This window comes from Paramormyrops kingsleyae, chromosome 17, assembly GCF_048594095.1.
Source record: "Paramormyrops kingsleyae isolate MSU_618 chromosome 17, PKINGS_0.4, whole genome shotgun sequence".
Taxonomy (NCBI): Eukaryota; Metazoa; Chordata; class Actinopteri; order Osteoglossiformes; family Mormyridae; genus Paramormyrops; species Paramormyrops kingsleyae.
Window position 1 is genome coordinate 1,663,684 of NC_132813.1, and position 20,179 is coordinate 1,683,862.

At 43.6% G+C, this 20,179-nt stretch overlaps 2 protein-coding genes across 9 annotated transcripts; one reads left to right on the top strand and one right to left on the bottom strand.

Moving 5' to 3' along the window:
* Positions 1-110: 110 nt before the first annotated feature.
* Positions 111-3,011, bottom strand: lrrc51 (leucine rich repeat containing 51). 6 transcript variants are annotated; one of them, XM_023792598.2, is made up of 6 exons: positions 2,702-3,011; positions 2,449-2,504; positions 2,214-2,240; positions 2,035-2,135; positions 609-757; positions 111-351 (listed from the first exon to the last, which is right to left on the bottom strand). In XM_023792598.2, the coding sequence occupies exons 2-6, from the start codon at positions 2,498-2,500 to the stop codon at positions 219-221; spliced, it is 462 nt and encodes a 153-aa protein (XP_023648366.1). In that variant the 5' UTR covers positions 2,501-2,504; positions 2,702-3,011; the 3' UTR covers positions 111-218. The 6 variants fall into 6 exon arrangements, with proteins under 6 accessions (XP_023648366.1, XP_072557875.1, XP_023648362.1 ...); XM_072701774.1 differs by having other exon boundaries at positions 2,449-2,514; positions 2,698-3,011; XM_023792594.2 differs by having other exon boundaries at positions 2,035-2,240.
* Positions 3,012-3,110: 99 nt separating this feature from the next.
* numa1 (nuclear mitotic apparatus protein 1) lies at positions 3,111-19,972 on the top strand. Of its 3 annotated transcripts, none has more exons than XM_072701311.1 (24): positions 3,111-3,281; positions 3,521-3,574; positions 3,716-3,801; positions 3,906-3,988; positions 4,095-4,183; positions 4,267-4,341; positions 4,430-4,520; positions 4,661-4,787; positions 6,434-6,570; positions 6,839-6,947; positions 7,039-7,156; positions 8,868-9,008; positions 9,137-9,256; positions 9,368-14,656; positions 14,763-14,972; positions 15,527-15,690; positions 15,817-16,042; positions 16,527-16,734; positions 16,833-16,966; positions 17,709-17,990; positions 18,082-18,141; positions 18,305-18,586; positions 18,708-18,747; positions 19,054-19,972. In XM_072701311.1, exons 2-24 carry the CDS (start codon positions 3,533-3,535, stop codon positions 19,146-19,148), a joined length of 8,208 nt encoding a protein of 2,735 aa, XP_072557412.1. In that variant the 5' UTR covers positions 3,111-3,281; positions 3,521-3,532; the 3' UTR covers positions 19,149-19,972. The 3 variants fall into 3 exon arrangements, with proteins under 3 accessions (XP_072557412.1, XP_072557411.1, XP_072557413.1); XM_072701310.1 differs by having other exon boundaries at positions 3,112-3,281; positions 15,817-16,066; XM_072701312.1 differs by lacking the exon at positions 18,708-18,747 and having other exon boundaries at positions 3,112-3,281; positions 15,817-16,066.
* The last annotated feature ends 207 nt before the right edge of the window (positions 19,973-20,179 follow it).

Here is a 20,179-nt window from a genome sequence, read left to right on the forward strand (position 1 = left end):
ATTGAATGTTCTACGAATGCATTATAAAGGCATGATGAATATACAGTTGATGTAAAGCGTTACATACTTTTCTCATCTCAACATAAAAGTAATGGAGCTGAAGATGGGAGTTGTAATGATTTCAGGTCTTTATTAGTCACATGACGACACAAAATGCCCCTCTGGTTAAACTTGCATCAAAAGGTCATCCTATGGTTACAAACGGCACAGTTTCTGCCTCAGTTTGGGCTTCTCTTGGTCTTGCTCAGGGTGATTTTTTTGTGCCAGATCTGAGACATAATCCTTTCCTGCTTGGTCACTGCACTGAAATCCATAGACTTCAGATGTGGCAGCACTGAAATCACATGATCTCTAAAACCGAAGCAAAATGGACGTGAGTGAGGGGTCTGACACACGTGTGATATTCTGCAGTCTGGCAAAATGCACATTGTGGTCAAAACAAATTCTTACTCACTGCATTAAAGTTTTGTTCTGCTCCAATTTGAGCACAACTGTATGATGTTTCTACATAATATTAACTGCAGCACAGGCCAGTGTTAACGGCAGCTATTTCTATGAACTATACCATGACAAATGAGCTGGGCTTGTTAAACAGTGTTTTTTCCTACCTGTAAGTCTTCTCATTCTCAACTGCATTTCCATGCAGTGTCAATGTGTGGAGGAAAGGCAGCACTCCTAGCTTGTCCACTTCAGAGAGCTTGCAAATGTGGTTGCCATGCAGATACAAGACCCTCAGTTCATGCAGCTCAGTCAATGCCTGGTAAAGAGAACCAGATTCTGGTTCTAACCTAATTATATGTTACTTAAACATCTACAGAATCAACCTTACCTTAATTCAATTCACACAACTCATGCTACCATTATTAATAAAATGTCATCTACACTGATGTCAACAGCTGATAATTCAGTGCTGCTTTACCCAGCTACTCTGTGTAACATCCTACTAGTGTTGTAGTCAAGACCGCCTAAACCGAGACCAAGACATTGCCGAGACCGCAGGGTATCAAGACCAAGACACTGCCGAGACTTGAGGGTACCAAGACCAAGACCAAGTCCAAGACCAAGACCAAGACTGGTCGAGAACAAGACCAAGACCAAGACCGAAAACAGACTAGGGCTAGAATCGACATCACATTACCCAGATCAAATGTAGAGAAAAAAGGCATTGCTGTAAAGTGTCATTACTCGTTAAATCAAATTCATGTTATCTTTTCAATTATATTGTCCGTATGTCCATATGTCTCTCATTTAAAATCTCCCAGATTTGTCATAGTTACGAGACCTGATGGAAAATAATATTCTCAGCAATCCTCTCCTATACACATTTTATCAGACCTCGTCAAGGGAAAGAGATGGGATGTACCAGAAAGATGTTCATATTAAGTCTCTTATACCAGGGACAGAGGCCTCGGGTAAGCTATGAATACAGCTATGTAATGATCCTTTGCTTTGAATTGAAGAGAATGAGCCTCCAGATGGACTTGCACCTCCAAGACCGTGCTTTCTAAGCAATGTAAAATACCTAATTTATTTGAATTATAACTATGCTATAGACTTCGCGGACATTTTCGGACATTTTTTTGCCGATGCATGATACGATGTGTATGATGTGTGTGGACTGTGAAGCACTGGCAGTGTCCGTGGAGAAAATGTATAAAATGTAATGTTTTTGAAATGGATGCATCTGACTGGTTGCATTTGAATTGAGGCGCGTAATAAATAATGATACTGTTCTGTGAGGATGTGCAGTTTTCTCTTTTTTTCCCCATCCCATCGAGACCGCTATGTCCGAGACCAAGACAAGACCGAGACCAAATAGAGTCGAGACCAAGACAAGACCGAGACCAAATAGAGTCGAGACCAAGACAAGACCGAGACCACAAAAAATTGGTCTCGAGACCGGTCTCGAGACCAAGACCGGTCTCGAGAACTACAACACTACATCCTACTACCACAGTGCATTCATTCTCCTATGAAATAAACTCATGCCTATTTAGTCATCGGTGTGTGAACGTACATAAGGCCTCTACTCACTTTATCAATTCGAGATATGTGATTGAAGGACAAGTCGAGCCAAGCTAGATGAGAGGGATCGCTGAGAAGGGAGTCGATGGTGAGAGTAAACCCAGCTAAATCTGAGATTAAATTGTTGTTTAGTCTCAAAGCTTGACTGCAGAACTTATTGTCGGCATTACGCTTCAAGGGTCGCAAACCTTCATTCGGTTCTTTGTGCAGCACATCTGCAGGGCAGAAAAATGCATCAGGAGAGAAAAAAAACAACCGACACTTTTTATAGCCACTCATCCATTATGAGCCTAACCAGGAAGCACAGGGTAGGGAGCATGGTATATGAGAAATATTTCCCATACATCCTTCTTGCAATGGCTTATTCTGGTTATGGCCACAATTTGTTCAAATCCAAAAATGTCGGACGTTAACGCTGGTTACCTGCTATAGACCCAATACATTTGAATGACAGATCCACTGGTGCTTTGCCCATTTTCCTGAACGGGAAAACATGAATGCAAACAAGAAAAACAAAATAAAATAACTTCAGATCGCTAACATGACAAACGACACACACTGTGTATGAACAGTGAGAATATCTATCTGTTCCTGCGAAAATGTCATGCCTTGAAATACCTTTCATCAATAAACACATTAGCGACCAAAATAAATACAACCAGGTAATGTCTCAAACCTTTAGCCTCATGTCTCGTCGTTTTATGTATCAAACCTTATACAGTATCTGCGAGTCACAACAAACGGTTCCCAAGGTGATATTTGAGTTATGGGAATTGTAGTGAAGCTTTCTCAGTCGCACATAGTTGTGTCAGAAGAACGTGTATAATTGACAAAAAAAAGCATCTTGTACGTCATTCGGTCCTTCTTCCATAAATAGTCGAAATTACAATCACGTAACATTATAGAATATAAATATATTATCGTATTAGCCAAAAATACAGTGCCATCTCCCGCTTGTCCTGTTACTACGTCGTTCAAATCTGGGCTAATCAGAATTAAGCTACGTCATATAGCGGATACCAGCAGTTTTTCAAAAAGCCACCAATCATATAGATCCGTCGTCGAGCACAACCAATCGTGTTCGGGTAAACACCAGCGATGAAATTTTAAAAAAGAAATTAGTTGGGTGAGCGTTTGCTTAGTCTTACATGTCGAGGGCGAAATAGTGTTTTTCTTAGCGAACTGCTGGTAAGTCAGATGAAAATAACAATCGAAACTTAAAGAGAACATCTGATGGTCTGCGCTTGATTTTAAAGGTACGATATACTTATTTTATCAAGAATTCAAGGCACCTAAATATGTTTCGCCGATGGTTATTAGCTAATCAACTGTGCTAATGCGAGAAGTTAGTCACGGTGTCATAGAACGCTGCTGTAGGTGGTACAAAAATAATCTTACTGGGTCGATGATGGCAACTTTTGGCATAAGTTGTCATGTAACCCCCGTTAAGCCTCCAGTGTATGAGAGTGTTTATTTGCAATTTTGTGTTTTGAAGTCGAAACCCAAGATGGCTCTTCATAGAAAAAAGGAGGAGGCTTTATTGAACTGGGTAAGTTTTTATATTTCGGTAAAGTTCCATCTTTGCCATACGACTGTATGTTTTTTATAACTTGCCCGAAACATTTTTCTTGCCGTTTTGTTTTCACGTTTTCTCTTTCTGTTTTCAATGTGTCTCTTTTACCTTTGACAGATAAACAGTCTCCATTTGGACAGTCCAATAGACCACATATTCCTCTTACAAGATGGTGTCATTCTGGTGAAACTCATACATAAATTGTGAGTGAAATGATGTATATTGATACAAAAGTAGAACCAATAACCATTATTTTCTAAAGGTACATGTTTAAGACAATGTGGTATATCGGTGTACATTCTAACAGAAAGAAGCAAGAAATAGGAGTGGATGCTGTCTTGGAGCTGCCCCTGCAGGGAAGATTAGATTTTATTTCTGCATTTTTACAAAGTAAGGGCCACATGTCAAACATTGTGGTTGTTCATTGCTTGCTAGTTGTGTAATTTCTATTTGTGTAATCACTGTATATATGTCTAAAAACTTACCTGCACTCTAGAGGATTGCAGATACAAAGCTGACAGAGGTACCATTGTATCCTGGGACAACATTGTACTGGGCAAAAACCTTGATGTCGAACTGTCAAAGGTAATTTCTTTGTGGACTGATATATATTTTTTTTCCAGTTGTGATGTGTTCAGTACTGGTTATCTCGATGTATGATTTTGCAGGTGGTCGTTCTGTTGTTGTACCATTCTCTCATGAACGGATTGCTGGGACTGGACAGGCTGGGCTATGACATAGAGGTAAGATGGCCCCTTTGTTTTTGTTTTCCGTCTTCTCAGGGCAGTACTGTAACCCAGCATGCTGTCTTCTGCATGCCTTTTCTCCTAGTTGGAGCTGGCTGATGTACTTCGCTTCGTTTTGAACAATGAAGACAGCCTTTACCTAAGTGATAATTTGGAGAAAATTCTCAAAAAGCAGTGTGAGTAACTTCATATGTAGAACAGCTATGATTCTTTGTGTACAATGTGCATGTTAGCCTTTCAAATACATTTATTTAAGTGGCTGGGGTATTTTTACATTTACAGTGTATCTAACTGGTAATATTTTTCCTGTCTCTAGCAATTTTTGATTTCTCCAGTGCATCCAGTTCGAGTTTCAGTGACGAGGAGTCGCCAGTTTTCTCCAGACGACGGAGGCCAGAAGTTCAGTTCCTGGAGCTGAAAACTGTGGCATCAAGTTCTGTTGGGTATAACGTTTTACCTTCTATTTTAGTCATTTTATGGCTTGATACGGTGTGTGAATAGGGCTGCAACAAACTACTGTTTTGATAGTTAATTAATCCATCGGTTATTGAAACTCTTATTTGGTATCCGCTATTGACTTTTCAATTTAGCTTGAGGTTGTTTCATGCGTTTGCTAACAATCAAGACAATAAAGCTGAAAAGTTTATTCAAAAATGACCATTCCTTTTAATACAAAAGATTTTTAAAAAAATCCAATATCCATTCATCCTGTTAAAATTTAAAACCAAGGATAAGCAATGTAGCAGCAATTAAATATACCAAAAGATTTCAGTATTCCATAAATCAAGTAAACCAAACAATCCTTCAAAATTTAAATTTTTAATTTTAACAATAAGGATGTAAATGTGCATTCTGTGCTTTGTGCATTCTGCTGTCCATGTACACTCCGTTGCAACTAAATTTTACAATCACAGTTCTGTATTAAAATGGAGGAAAGCCAGCATGTAAGGCTGTTTAAGGCAAAATTGCGCATACTGTACACATGCTGAATCGGTCCACACCACTAAAACACACACATACACTCAACATTCAACACATGACATCAGTATAACGGTATAGGCTGTTACAAAGCAGATCTCTCTCTCTCTGTTGGTACGCCTGTCACTTTCTCTCTCCCACACACAAACACACACTCATGTGCGTGTGCTCACTGTCAAAAAACTACAGTAGTAATTTCTGGGACACTATCATTTTGGGAGTCAGAGAGCCGCTAACAATATGTGGGAGACTCCTGGAAGTTCCAGGAGAGGTAGGATGTCTTGTTGACAATGTCCACATTACTAATTGCATGAATTATGACTTAAAATTCAAGATCATACTAAACACATTTGATTTTATCGGAATGTCAAGATGCTAGATAGACTGACTTAAGACGGCTATTTTGACCACCTAATGATGGAGATGATGGGAGTGTGCTACAACTCCAGCAAATCTCTCATGATTTTGTCTGACAATGGAAATGTTTCTGCAACAGTGAAATCGCTTCAGAAGTCGTTAGGTGTAATGCTGACATTATCCAACTCCTTAACAATTCAAGAGAATATGCATTTCAAAACAGAAAATGTTACAGCTCGTAACATGAAGTAGGATGGCTTTTAATATTAACATTAGCTAACTAGCGATAAGTCCTTTTAATTCAGAGAGCTGACGTGCTTCCTTTTCAGATGCTCTATTGTAGAGGATATGTTCCCATGTCAGATAATGTTAGCTTTACAAATTGTGCAACTGACAACCTTTTTTTTTGGAGTTTAGTGTGAAATGCTCCCACACTTTTGGTTTTTTGTTTTTCGAAGCTACCATCGTGCTTTGGTTAACTTCTTTCTAGTGAGCAGTAATATCAAAACATTGAGTTTGCGCTAGAAACACACGTGATGACGTCACCAACTAATCAACTATTAAATTATTTGGCTAATTTGGTCATCGATTTTGGTCGACTAAGTCGAATAATCATTGCACCTCCGACTGAAGTATTGGTCTGGTGTCTTCCTGATTCATAGATTTTGTGTTACTTAATGGATGACTGTGACCCTTGCCTAATACTTTGTGCTTTGCACCCTGCCACTCACAGAGGTACTTCTTGTTTTTGCAGGTCACCCATACAGGATGTACTAAACACGCCTCAGTTTCGGCTTAGGAAACTGCAGAAGCAGTTGGTCCAGGAAAGGGAGATGAGGGATGAGCTGGAACGAGAGTTGGCCAGCAGGAGTCAGGTCATCACAGAGAGGGGTATGGTTTTGTGATGCTGTAACTCGTGCTAGTGAGCATGTTAACGGTCTGGAGGAGACTGACTTGTCACACATTAGGGCTCTTGTGAGAGTGTGATTGGTCTGATATGTTTGTTTAGGACTTATTCAGTGCCTCTGAGTGTCTTGACATGTACTATCTACCAGCCCTTGGAAATATCCAGAATATTGCTGTTTGATTTGTATACTGGCATGTGCAGGATACTTCAAGGTGCTCCCCTGGGGATTGTGCTTGATCTCTTCTATCACAGAGATGCAAGTTTCCCAGCTTCAACACAGAGTCCAGAGAATGATGAGGGACAGTGAGGAACAAGAGCAACAGCCTAAGGAGATTGAGCAGCTGCAGAGAAAAAACGAAGGGTGAGGAGGAACTGGAGACCTGGAAAGGGTGCAGCAGTGAGGAACTGAGAAATGCGTGGGCCAGTCTGGGTAAACTGGGTTTTATCTGCAGGCTCTTGACTCGGTTGCATGATGTTCTGAAGCAATGCCAAGAACTGAAAACAAATAAAACTCAAATGGAGAGGAAGATTGATGACTTAACAGAAGAAAATGGAATTCTCTCTGTCCAGGTAAAACATGCAGAGCACTAACTAATAACCACATTCCAAGTCAAAATGCAGTAACCCTGATTATTAACCCTCTGGGGTCTAGGGGTAGGAAACACACTTTCACTGACTGGGGCATGATCACACATTTCTTCAAATCATAAACTTAATTCATGGCAAATTATTTCTTGTATATTTGTTTTGCCATTACAATGAACTATTTTACTGTATATTGTAAATATGTAATTTTTGTTAAGTTTGTAATTTGACATCAAAGTATAGACATTGCAAAATGCAGTTTGGAACACTTGCAGAAACATAATAAAAGTACAGTGGTACCTTGGTTTACGAGCATAATTTGTTCCGGAAACATGCTTGTAATCCAAAGCACTCGTATATCAAAGCGAATTTTCCCATTAGAAATAATGGAAACTCATATGATCCGTTCCACAACTCAAAAATATTCATATAAAAATTAATACAAAATATAAAGTAAAAATACATAAAACAAATTAACCTGCGCTTTACCTTTGAAAAGAATCGTGGATGGTGTGAGGGAGACGAGAGGAGAAGAGGAGGGTTATTTTGTAGGACGACTTTCATTATAATTAACGGAATCACTGCTATCTGTTGACTGGAATCTTTTTCTGTTTGTGCGATTTTAACAAGGAACCCATCCAATGACAGCCTCTTTTGCCTCCTTTTCGATTTCGCAAAAATGTGGACATTGCATTGTCGTTAAACAGATTTATCGCTCGCACTGCTACGCCCTTATTCAGGTGGTGCTTTTCTACTAAATTTTGACTATACGAGTGAGGCATGCCGACTGAGGCCGAGCATGGGAGACGATTACCCACAATTCCGCTGCGTGAGAAAGTGAATAACCATTGGTTCAGTTGTGATGACGTGCGCTCGGCGTCAAAACAAGAAGCACACGCATACGCTTCCTGTTTTGAAGCCGAGCGCACGTAAAAACAAGAAAAACAAGGAGCGCATGTGTGCCATATGATTTTTGATGATACTTGGCGCTCGTAAACCAGGACTTGCTCGGTTTCCAAGTCAAAATTTATAAAAAATCTTTGCTCGTGTTGTAAATACTTGTAAACCGCGTTACTCGTTATCCGAGGTTCCACTGTACATAGTACGCAATGCTGGCAGTTTGTTTTGATTCCAGATATCTGATCACCAAAGTCTTGGCTACATGAAGATGACTAAATGGTGTAGAAAAATCTAACTCATGCCACTAGTTCTGACTCCTTTCATTGAATATGTATCAACTTTCATGTGTATGAATGAGCCATTGTCACCTGGCCACGTCCCCCCCTTTTTATAGCTGGGATGTATCTGGATCGCGTTTCACCGTTGCGCTGTTTATCATATTACCATGCGAATGCGATTTGAATGCGCGCTAATGTGGCTATTTAGAATGTGAATAGCGATCTTCGGGTGAGAGCGGTACTACACGCCCCCGATGCAGGTAAAACAAAGTAAGGTGACATGGTTTACTTTTTTGCCGATTTTAATCTAATTTTAAAAACTTTAATACTTCTGACAATAGACGTTTTGAAAAGATGACAGATTACAGATTTAGCCAGCGTTTTTTTTTCATGATTCTACATTAAGATTTCAGCGAGATATAAACTGAAATGGACACAAAAAGTATGCTGCGTCACCGATGATGCACTCGACCCCAGAGGGTTAAAGATGATGGGTTTCTTGGCTCCTCCCATTCCAGATGCGAGAGATTTTTTCTCGCTTGTCAAGTGCTGAGGCAGCTGTGCAGAAACTGAGTGCAGAGCAGGAATCTTCACAGGTGGAATGGGAAAGTAAGAGAGGTCTTCTTGAGAGTGAACTTGGCCAGGCTCTCTCTCAAAAGGTAAGATATTTATTGGCTGCTTGTTTTGCCCTGTGTGAAGGGAGTGATTCCTGTTATGTCATTATTTGTTTGATGTACCTTCAGGAGTTATGTCGCTGATTCAGCCGCTTGGTGTTTTCCTTCTCCAGGAGTACTTGAATGAGCAAATCCAGATTCTGCAGGGGAAGATCTCCATTCTTGAGGATGAACTGAGCAAGGCAAAGGCTGAAACTCTGGGGGGAGGTGAAGTCATGGGTCCCATCATGGAGGTAATTCATTTTGTATTGCAATAGTCTACATTAACTCCATCTTGGAATTATTGAGTTGGTGTTTTCCAGATGCATGATTTGTGTCTAAAATTATATTGTTTTTTTTAATAGTGGGAACGACTAAACCAAGAGATTGCTGACTTGAATCATAAGCTATCTCAGCTTCAAGAAATCATCATTCAACTGCAAAAGGAAAAAAAAGAAATCGAAATGATGTATGAGGTAGAAAAGACCAAATTTGAGGCTGAGAAAGCTCGTTTAGAAGAGCTTGTATCTGAGCTGAATAAAATGCTGACTGTCCAGCGGGGTGAGAGAGAGGCATTGGAACAGGCCTTAAGGGAGCAACGGGTGTCACTGGAAGCACAGATCGAGGCCTTAACTGCAGATATTGCATCTCTGACAGAAGCTGTTCAGCAGAGGGAGTTGGCTGTGACTAATTTCAGTCAGAAAGTAGATGTGGAACGGAAGAGGGTGGAGAAGCTGACAGAGGAGATGGAAAAACAGGAACGGTTTGCTCAGAAAACAATCCAGGAACTTCATGAGAGGGTAGATCACCTGGGCTCTGTTCTGAATTCAAAGGAAGAGGAAGCACGTTCTAATGCAGAGGAGTGGGCTCGGGAAAGGCACGAGATCTCCCGCCAACAGGAGGTGCTGATGGAGGCCAGGGAGACCATTTCCAGGGAAAGGGATGCCATTGCCACAGAGTATCAGCATTTTCAGCAAGAGAAAGAAGAGGTTGCCTGCAAGCTGAACCAGCAGATTGTACTCCTGGAAGAACAACAGAGTGTGGAGCGGTCTCTCTTGTCAGAGCTCAGAAAAGAAAAGCAAGAACTTGAGCAGAAAGTTTCATCTATAGAAGCTATAGTGGATAATCTCAGAACTAGATGTCACGGCTTGGAGTTGGACAGTGAGGCACAACGAGCCAGCCACCAGGAAGAAGTGGAGTCTCTGAAGAGAAAGTTGCATGAAGCAGAAAGTATCCTTGGAGTTTATGAAGGAAAGCTGGCTGATCATCAAAAGATTGTTGAGGAGCATATAGCTCTTCGTGATGAACTCTCTGCTGCAGCAGAATGTGCTAAAGGTTTAAGGGATGAGCTGGAAGTGGAGAGAAGCAAACATAAAGAGACCCTTGCAGCTAAGCTCCAGAGCAAATCCCAAATGATGGAGGAAATGAGGGAGCTTGAAGAGAAGACACAGAATATGTCTGTGGAGATGCAGCACCTGGGCCAGCAACTGAGCAAAGTGCAGCAGGAGAAAATGCGGGTTGACGCCAGTATGGCAAAGCTGATTGAGGAGGGCAGAGATGTGGAAAGGGGACTAACTGCTGCACGTGATCAAGCTTTCCTCACAATCAAGGAAAGAGAAGCAGAAACATCAAAGTTGAGGTCAGAGGCTGAAGCTCTATCAAGCAAGGTGATTTTGGCAGAGGAGGCCAAAGCTATCGAGTTAGCAAAAAAAGATGACGAAATGCAGGTTCTGTCTAAGGAGATGAAGCAAATTCAGATGGAACTGGGAACTGTAAAGAAAGCTAAAGATGATATGGAGCTTGATCTGCAGTCCAGTATTGAGAAACGGCAGGAACAACTTCTAGTGCTGCGCTTTCAGATGAATGAGTTGGAAGAATCCGCAAATCAAAAGGAGACTGAAATTGAGGTTTTGCAGACCAAGCTTTCTAACAAAGATGAAGAATTAAAGGCTTTTTGTCTTCATGAAAAAGTTGAAAGGGAGGAACTGCAAAGACAACTTAAACAGGAAGAAGACAGATGCTTAATGTACAAACAAGAAATAGTTGTAAAGGACAAGGAGGTTAACTTCTTGAAAATGGCAATGGTGGCAAAAGAGGAAGAAATAAATTCATTAATGCAGAGCATCCATTCTGGGGAAGAGAAGGCTTCAGCTTTTCAGGATCTACAGGAGAAAAGGCATGAGGAGCAAAAGCAAGCCATATCTACTCTTGAAATTAGGTTATCTGATGCTCATAGACTGTTAGAGGAGAAGGCCTCTTCCATTGAAATGCAGACTAGTCAAGTTATGCAGTTGCAAAGGGATTTGTCTACTGAGCAGGAACGGGTTGTTTCTTTGGAGCAGAGTATGAAGGTGTCAGACGATGCCCTCATACACTGTAAATTGGAGAAAGAGGCCCTGAAAAATGAGGTTACCTCCTTGCAAGAACTTGCTGAAAAGCTTAAGGGAGAACTTGAAGAGCTGAAGAGAGAACATGAGAACCTGAGACTTCAAGTTGCAGAAACTGAGACTCTGCATAACAAATCTGAAGAGAGGATTGCTCAGCTTCAAGCCCGGTTAGGGACAGCATCTGCTCTTGCTTCTGAGAAGGACTCTCAGCTGGAATCACTTCATGCAGAACTGAAAGAGAGGGACAGCTTGAGAATCCAAGCTGCAGAAATGGAGGCTCGGCATAAGGAACTGGAAGAGAGCATTGCTCAGCTTCAAGCCCGGTTAGGGACAGCATCTGCTCTTGCTTCTGAGAAGGACTCTCAGCTGGAATCACTTCATGCAGAACTGAAAGAGAGGGACAGCTTGAGAATCCAAGCTGCAGAAATGGAGGCTCGGCATAAGGAACTGGAAGAGAGCATTGCTCAGCTTCAAGCCCGGTTAGGGACAGCATCTGCTCTTGCTTCTGAGAAGGACTCTCAGCTGGAATCACTTCATGCAGAACTGAAAGAGAGGGACAGCTTGAGAATCCAAGCTGCAGAAATGGAGGCTCGGCATAAGGAACTGCAAGAGAGCATTGCTCCGCTTCAAACCCGGTTAGGGACAGCATCTGCTCTTGCTTCTGAGAAGGACTCTCAGCTAGAATTACTTCATGCAGAACTGAAAGAGAGGGACAGCTTGAGAATCCAAGCTGCAGAAATGGAGGCTCGGCATAAGGAACTGGAAGAGAGCATTGCTCAGCTTCAAGCCCGGTTAGGGACAGCATCTGCTCTTGCTTCTGAGAAGGACTCTCAGCTGGAATCACTTCATGCAGAACTGAAAGAGAGGGACAGCTTGAGAATCCAAGCTGCAGAAATGGAGGCTCGGCATAAGGAACTGGAAGAGAGCATTGCTCAGCTTCAAGCCCGGTTCGGGACAGCATCTGCTCTTGCTTCTGAGAAGGACTCTCAGCTGGAATCACTTCATGCAGAACTGAAAGAGAGGGACGGCTTGAGAATCCAAGCTGCAGAAATGGAGGCTCGGCATAAGGAACTGGAAGAGAGCATTGCTCAGCTTCAAGCCCGGTTAGGGACAGCATCTGTTCTTGCGTCTGAGAAGGACTCTCAGCTGGAATCACTTCATGCAGAACTGAAAGAGAGGGACAGCTTGAGAATCCAAGCTGCAGAAATGGAGGCTCGGCATAAGGAACTGCAAGAGAGCATTGCTCCGCTTCAAGCCCGGTTAGGGACAGCATCTGCTCTTGCTTCTGAGAAGGACTCTCAGCTAGAATTACTTCATGCAGAACTGAAAGAGAGGGACAGCTTGAGAATCCAAGCTGCAGAAATGGAGGCTCGGCATAAGGAACTGGAAGAGAGCATTGCTCAGCTTCAAGCCCGGTTAGGGACAGCATCTGCTCTTGCTTCTGAGAAGGACTCTCAGCTGGAATCACTTCATGCAGAACTGAAAGAGAGGGACAGCTTGAGAATCCAAGCTGCAGAAATGGAGGCTCGGCATAAGGAACTGGAAGAGAGCATTGCTCAGCTTCAAGCCCAGTTAGGGACAGCATCTGTTCTTGCGTCTGAGAAGGACTCTCAGCTGGAATCACTTCATGCAGAACTGAAAGAGAGGGATGGCTTGAGAATCCAAGCTGCAGAAATGGAGGCTCGGCATAAGGAACTGCAAGAGAGCATTGCTCCGCTTCAAGCCCGGTTAGGGACAGCATCTGCTCTTGCTTCTGAGAAGGACTCTCAGCTAGAATTACTTCATGCAGAACTGAAAGAGAGGGACAGCTTGAGAATCCAAGCTGCAGAAATGGAGGCTCGGCATAAGGAACTGGAAGAGAGCATTGCTCAGCTTCAAGCCCGGTTCAGGACAGCATCTGCTCTTGCTTCTGAGAAAGACTCTCAACTAGAATCACTTCATGCAGAACTGAAAGAGAGGGACAGCTTGAGAATCCAAGCTGCTGAAATGGAGGCTCGGCATAAGGAACTGGAAGAGAGCATTGCTCAGCTTCAAGCCCGGTTAGGGACAGCATCTGCTCTTGCTTCTGAGAAGGACTCTCAGCTGGAATCACTTCATGCAGAACTGAAAGAGAGGGATGGCTTGAGAATCCAAGCTGCAGAAATGGAGGCTCGGCATAAGGAACTGGAAGAGAGCATTGCTCAGCTTCAAGCCCGGTTAGGGACAGCATCTGCTCTTGCTTCTGAGAAGGACTCTCAGCTGGAATCACTTCATGCAGAACTGAAAGAGAGGGACGGCTTGAGAATCCAAGCTGCAGAAATGGAGGCTCTGCATAAGGAACTGGAAGAGAGCATTGCTCAGCTTCAAGCCCAGTTAGGGACAGCATCTGTTCTTGCGTCTGAGAAGGACTCTCAGCTGGAATCACTTTATGCAGAACTGAAAGAGAGGGACAGCTTGAGAATCCAAGCTGCAGAAATGGAGGCTCGGCATAAGGAACTGGAAGAGAGCATTGCTCAGCTTCAAGCCCGGTTAGGGACAGCATCTGCCCTTGCTTCTGGGAAGCAATCAGAGCTAGACTTGCTGCATAAAGAGGTAAGAGAGAGAGAGAAGCTGAGAATTAGAGCAGTGGAGGTTGAAGAAGCACAGCATAAGGAATTGGAAGAGCGGGTCACTGAGGCATCAACTCTTGCCTCTGAGAGGAAATCCCAACTTGACTCATTGCATAATGAAATGAATGAGAAGGACCATGTGATCAAGACTCAGCATATGGAGTTGGAATCCACTGTAACCCAGCTGAAGGAACAGCTTCATACTGCTACCTCTCTTGCTGCTGTACAGAAACGGGTCAATGAAAAATTAAATGAGGACATTCGAAGGCTTGACGTCGTAAGGCAAGAGTCAATGGAAAGGGATGCGCTCCGGATTCGTGCTATAGAAGCTGAGGATCTGAAAAGGAAAGAAATGGAAGAGACTATAGTGAAGCTCAAGTCAGAGATCCTTACACACACTACCAAACTAGAGCATCTTAATAAGTGGCACCAGCAGCAGCTCTCAGTGCTTAGGAATGAGAATCAAACGCTGTTGTCTATGAAGGAGTCCATGGTGAAGGAGCAGGAGGTTTCCCAACGGGTGAAGGTCTCCCTGGAGAGCAAGCTGAAGCTTGCTGGGCAGGAGCTGTCTGTACTTCTCCCCTTACAGGAGTGTAAGGCAGAGAACGAGCGGCTCATTGGTGATCTTCAGGAGCAGCTGCAGGCGAAAACTGAAGCAATGAAACACTGCAAAGCTCAGGTCAGGAATGGAGAATGGATAATGCCTTAAGAGTCTTAGGCTATAAATCCTCTGAAGACTGTTGTTTTGCTTTTGTGCTAATAGACATTCGGTATGTAATTTTCAGGTTCAGATGGCGAAGACCCACTACAATGGGAAGAAGCAGCAGCTGCTGGAGGTCCAGGAGAAGGCTCAAACACTAGAGAATACACTTGAGAGCAGAGATCAGGAGGTGAAGGTACTCAGGAGTGAGATGAAGCTGCTGCAGATAGAGCTGGATCAGGCCAAGCTCTCAGAGAAAGATCTGGCCTTAAAAGTGAACAGCTTGCAGGCTCAGGTGGGTGTCAGACAAATGCTGGGGGTTTCACACTGTCATTTATTTGCAAGCTTAGTTTATTCCATCCTTAATTGAAGTCATTTATTTATATAGCACATTTAAAAACAACAGGAGTTGACCCAAAGTGCTTTCTAGTTTAGAAAGAATTATTTGAAAAATACTACATACATAGTAAAGTGTATAAATAACATGAAAACGTACAAGAAATAAAAAAATGAAAAAAGGCAAAATAAAAGGAGCATCAGAAAAGACGGCAATTAAAATTCAGTTATTAAAATGAAATGTAAAGTAACTTAATAGTGGACTTGACAAAACCCTAGTAGAACCTCAAACTGAGCAGAGATCAGGAGAAAACGGTGGGTCTAGATTTAAACTCGACAATCAAAGAGCAGGACTTAACGTTGGACGAGAGATTATTCCAACGTCTGGGGGCAGTTGCAGAGAGAGCCCGGTCGCCTTTGGTTTTGAGACATGAGTGAGGAGCTGTTGCGAAGATGATCTAAGTAGCCAGGGTCCTTACCCCTCCTACAATTGTGTCTTTATGGGGTGAGCAGGTTGACTATGCTGACAGGCAACTGAGGGAATATGCAAAGCATGGGATTGACACCACTCTGAATACCTGCAAGCCTCCCTCTCAGGAGGAACGGAGTGAGAAGCTAGCAGACCTCAGCAAGGACAGCCTGGATTTCTGCTTGGACGACTCCCTCAGTGCCACCCGGTAACCTGCCATGCGTCACTGTGACACCTCCCGCTTTAGCTTTAATGCCGAAGTTGGGTGCCGTTTGAGTGATGTTCACGTGACGTGGTGTAGCACTGACCTGTGGTCTCGCCCACGGGCTGCCAGGAAGCCGCTGGCGCATGAGGAGTCCAGCACGCCGCTGGTGCGCAGCTCGGAGCGCCTGAGGGCGAAGCGGCGGGCACTGGGTGACGACTCCATAGACACCATCTTCTTCACACCCATGGCCAGCAACTGCCCCAGGAGTAAGCTGGAGAACAGCATCATGTCGCTGGGCGAGCTTGCGATCGACTCGTCCAAGAAGAGCTACTCTGCCCGCCGGCGGACCACACAGGTTATCAACATCACCATGACTAAGGTTAAGGGCACGCACCCCCTCCTTCACCACCCCCATCCTCCCCCCCCCCCCCACCATGACTAAGGTTAAGGGCACGCACCCCCTCCTTCACCACCCCCATCCTCCGCCCCAAGATTTTATCGGTCCTCTTGTTTGAAATATGTGCTGAAGTTCATGTAACATTTGAATTTTAAATGTAACTTTATCAGATTTTCCTAATGCGGATCATTAACCTTGAGTTTGGTCTGTACTGACCATTTTAGTATAGGCTTGCATTGTGAATATATCATGCATACGTTTAATACATTTGCAGGAAAGGGTTAGTTCCTCATCACGTTATGGTGTGTTTTGGATCTGCTTACTCTGACATCACTTTTGTGACAGCATGTTTTGCACTGATAACAGGTGTTTTACAGACCTATTTATAGACCTGTTGCACCTTTGCTGCCCTTGTTACTGACACACCCCCGTTCGCTTGCAGAAGACTCCAGGCAAAGCTGAGGTCGATGGTGAAAGCAGCTTGTTCTCCAGTCTCCACTCTGCCCAATCGGTTCCCAACATTGCCTCGCAGAGGAATCGCCCGATCTCCATGGAGTTCTTTGATGAGCCTGTTGGGGGCAGCAGTGACCACCTCCTGAGTTTGCCAGGATACCGCCGCAGCACTACTCACAGCCACGTCCCACCTCGCAGTGAGTCCTTCCTCTGCAGACGGTGCCCTCTCTCCTTTGTAGTCTGTATCCTGTTAAATGCATTCTGTAACAGTCTGCCGTGGTCTCTGGGCCATCAGACATTAACACGTATGGTGTGGGAGCTGAGAATGAACCTGACGTCACAGACGACTGGAAGCGCATTGTTGAGCTCCAGGCCCGAAATAAAGCCTGTCTGCCTCACCTGAAGAGCAGCTACCCTTTGGAGTCCAGGGTGAGAGTGCTGAACGGCCGGCTGCAAGCTGCATTTGTTACACTAAAGCTTTGGAATTCCAACAAATCAGATAAAGGGGCAGTTCACCTCAAAACTGAAAAAAAAATGGTTTGATGGGCTTTACTCCTATCTATCCATCCAAGTTGTTCCTCTTGGAGTTGTCTACTCTTGGAACTAGAAATGTCTGTCTCCTCAAATATAATGGGAGTGAATGGCTGTGATGATTACAGTGGCAAAAAATACATTAGAAAAATTCCACAGCAACGTCTCTTACTAGAAATCATGACCCGGTTAATTCACAGATTTTGTAGTGAGCAGTTTAATGTAGGAACTTTTCTACTACTAAACTCCACACATCAATCCTGTCACCGTGCAGAAAATACGAACACTAGTGATATCTTCTCCGCAGTGATATGGTTGATGTATGTATTTTTTTGTCCCATTAAACATGGCAGAAAAAATGCCATTCAATCCTGTTATATTTAAGATAATAGGTGTCTCCAAAACTAGGCAACTCCCAGCAGAACAAACTTGATGAATAGATCGCTCTAAAGCCCCTCTAAAATATTTTTGAACTGGCCCTTTAATTTGCACTGCAAAAACTAAATGTAAATCTTTAGTCAAGCTAGTTCGAGTGTAATGAACTGTATCCTAAATTTGGTTACGCTGTAACACGTGAAGTGTTTCTCTTAATGTGGTGTAAAAGAGAGAGGTTTGACTCGTCTTCCTCATTTCCATGCAGCCAAGCCTGGGAATGCCGTTGTTTAACATCACAGATGAAGACCTGAGGACTGGAGACCCGATGGAGACGATTCGTCGTGCCTCGATGCTCCCAGATCAGATTGGGGAAGGCGTGGCTTCCCGGCGCTCTACCATGCTGCCTGGCCAGATTGGTGCCGGGCTGGCATCACGCCGTGCCTCCGTGCTTCCTAAGCCGGCTTCTGTTGTTGGCCAGAATGCAGGAGGGTCTGTCTTCTCCCTGAAGCGCCAAGGCGATAACTTGCTGGAGTCGGACACACCAGAAGTACGTTTGGGTGATAGTGGGGAGAGAGTCCTACACGTGGGGATTGAAGATGCTAATGTTCCCTCTACGTTTTTTTTCTTTTCTCTCCTAGGCTAAGAAGATGCCAAGCTGCTTCCCCCGACCAATTCAGAGCAAATCTCCCAATACTCCTGTAAGATGTCAGGCATGAAAGGCCTTTTTTTCAGTAAAGTAGACCAATTTTCCGCAGGGTGCATGAAAATCAGCAGGATATGATTTGATAGGGATGTTTTCTTCTTTGGAAAATCCAGCGCCGGATTGGCAGCGTTTACTCTGCACGTCTGTCTGTCCCGCAGGCGGAGCGCAGGCAGTCGGTGATGTTCAGTGTTGACAACACACCCCATAAGAATGCCAAGAGCAGCATTCTGCAGCGAGGCATCAACAAGATGCGGAGTAGCACCCGCAAGTCCCCAGGATCCGTCAGCAAGATCGCTGGTTCCGTCAGCAAGATCGCTGGTTCCGTCAGCAAGATCCCTCGCTCCAGGAAGTCTCCCCAGAGTGATGCGGCGAAGCCACAGCGCCGCTCCCCCCGGATCAACTGCAGAAAATCCCCCAAAATCACCGCCAGTGCCAAGAAGGTGAGCCAGGCCTGTGTCACTAATATACATAGTTTAATTAGACCAAATCCAGCATTTTTAAATTCAAGAGTGTGCTGAGGTTTCTGGTACCACAGTTCTGAACATACGTATCTTTGTGTAGAGTGTGGACTCAACAGGCAGATGGCAGCATTACCATGCAGGTCTTAAATCCCCTGTGTATTACCTACCTTCTCCACTGGGTGGGGATTCAGAGTCACTGGGCAATAAAGGGCTGGTGATGCAATCAGTTTGCACATTTTATACCATAAATTAAGCACTAAGTCATTAGGTGTCTTCCACCCTGTTTTGTCACTCGTGATGGTTCATGATGACTCTGCACCTCTGAGATTTGCTTTTCCTTACAATCTGTGGGCAGGATATGTGCCGTAAATCATGTCCCTTCTGGGGGACTCGTCAGGACTGATGAAATGACAGAGGGGGACCTTTAACGTCTGCTTGTTTTCCAGATAATGGCTTACCGGCCACGAATGAAGATATGATAGCTGGACGTGTTCTGGTTTGCCCTACTGCTTCACACCCAGACAAGCATCAATCAAACTAAAGAACATTTTATCCTTTTAAACTGAGTAATTATTTTAATGGGTGTGCATTTTATGAAACCGGTCAAAGTTCAATTCATCTTTTTCATTAAAGAATGTTAATCTTCTAAGGATTGGTTTAGCATTCATACACTAATTTCATATTGTTACTTTTTATGATTACTGTACATTACCAGAGCACAACAAGCTGCAAATCCTAGGTGATGGAATTTTTATTTTGTAAGTTTTTGGTTTGTTAAAATTGAGCTTAATACATTCCCAGGGTTAACGTGCACTTCACAGTGTGCCTGAGACATTGAGTTATTTGAGGGGAAACAAAGGTTTGATTTGGAAAGAGATTCAGGGTCTACATTGCAGGGCCCTGCCTGACAGCTGGCTGCTCCTGTTCACGTTTTGAGGGTTAGGTACAAAAACTTATGTTCTCAGGCCACTACTAGTGAACATGTTTACACCCCTGCATTGATTCCTGTAGGTTGTGGGATGTATAGGAAAATGTAATCCGAAAACAGTGCCGTAAGATGCAATCAAAACAATGTTTGTGGATGTGTTTGGTGTAAGGGGCGGGGGATGATTGAAATGCTGTCTCCCCCCCCCAATTAATCATGCACGTCACAGTTTCCGGAGGTGAAGCCACTGCTCTGTTTGCACAGATCTTTTCACATTGCCGCCAGCTGAAAGCACGAAAGGCCCCGTTTACGGGCCTTGGTGGGTTTGCTGTGCTCTGTAGCTGCTTGTTTATATTTGTATGTGTCCCTTTTGTCGCTTGCTGGCCTGTCACTTATTTGCTTGTGACTTTCCTTTTGAAATAAAGCACTTGTTTCCTGTCTGTTCTTTTCAATTATTCAGGTATGGAGAAAGTGGACAAAATAACAGAAGTTCCACAATAAAAAAAAAAAAAAAAGACTTAAATCAGGATTTCAAATACAGCTAGAAATGACATAATTAGTAGTATGTGTCAGACATGACAGAGGACTGACAGATCCAAGGAGGCTTAGTGGTCAGTGCAGGAATTTAAGGAGCATCAGCCACACAA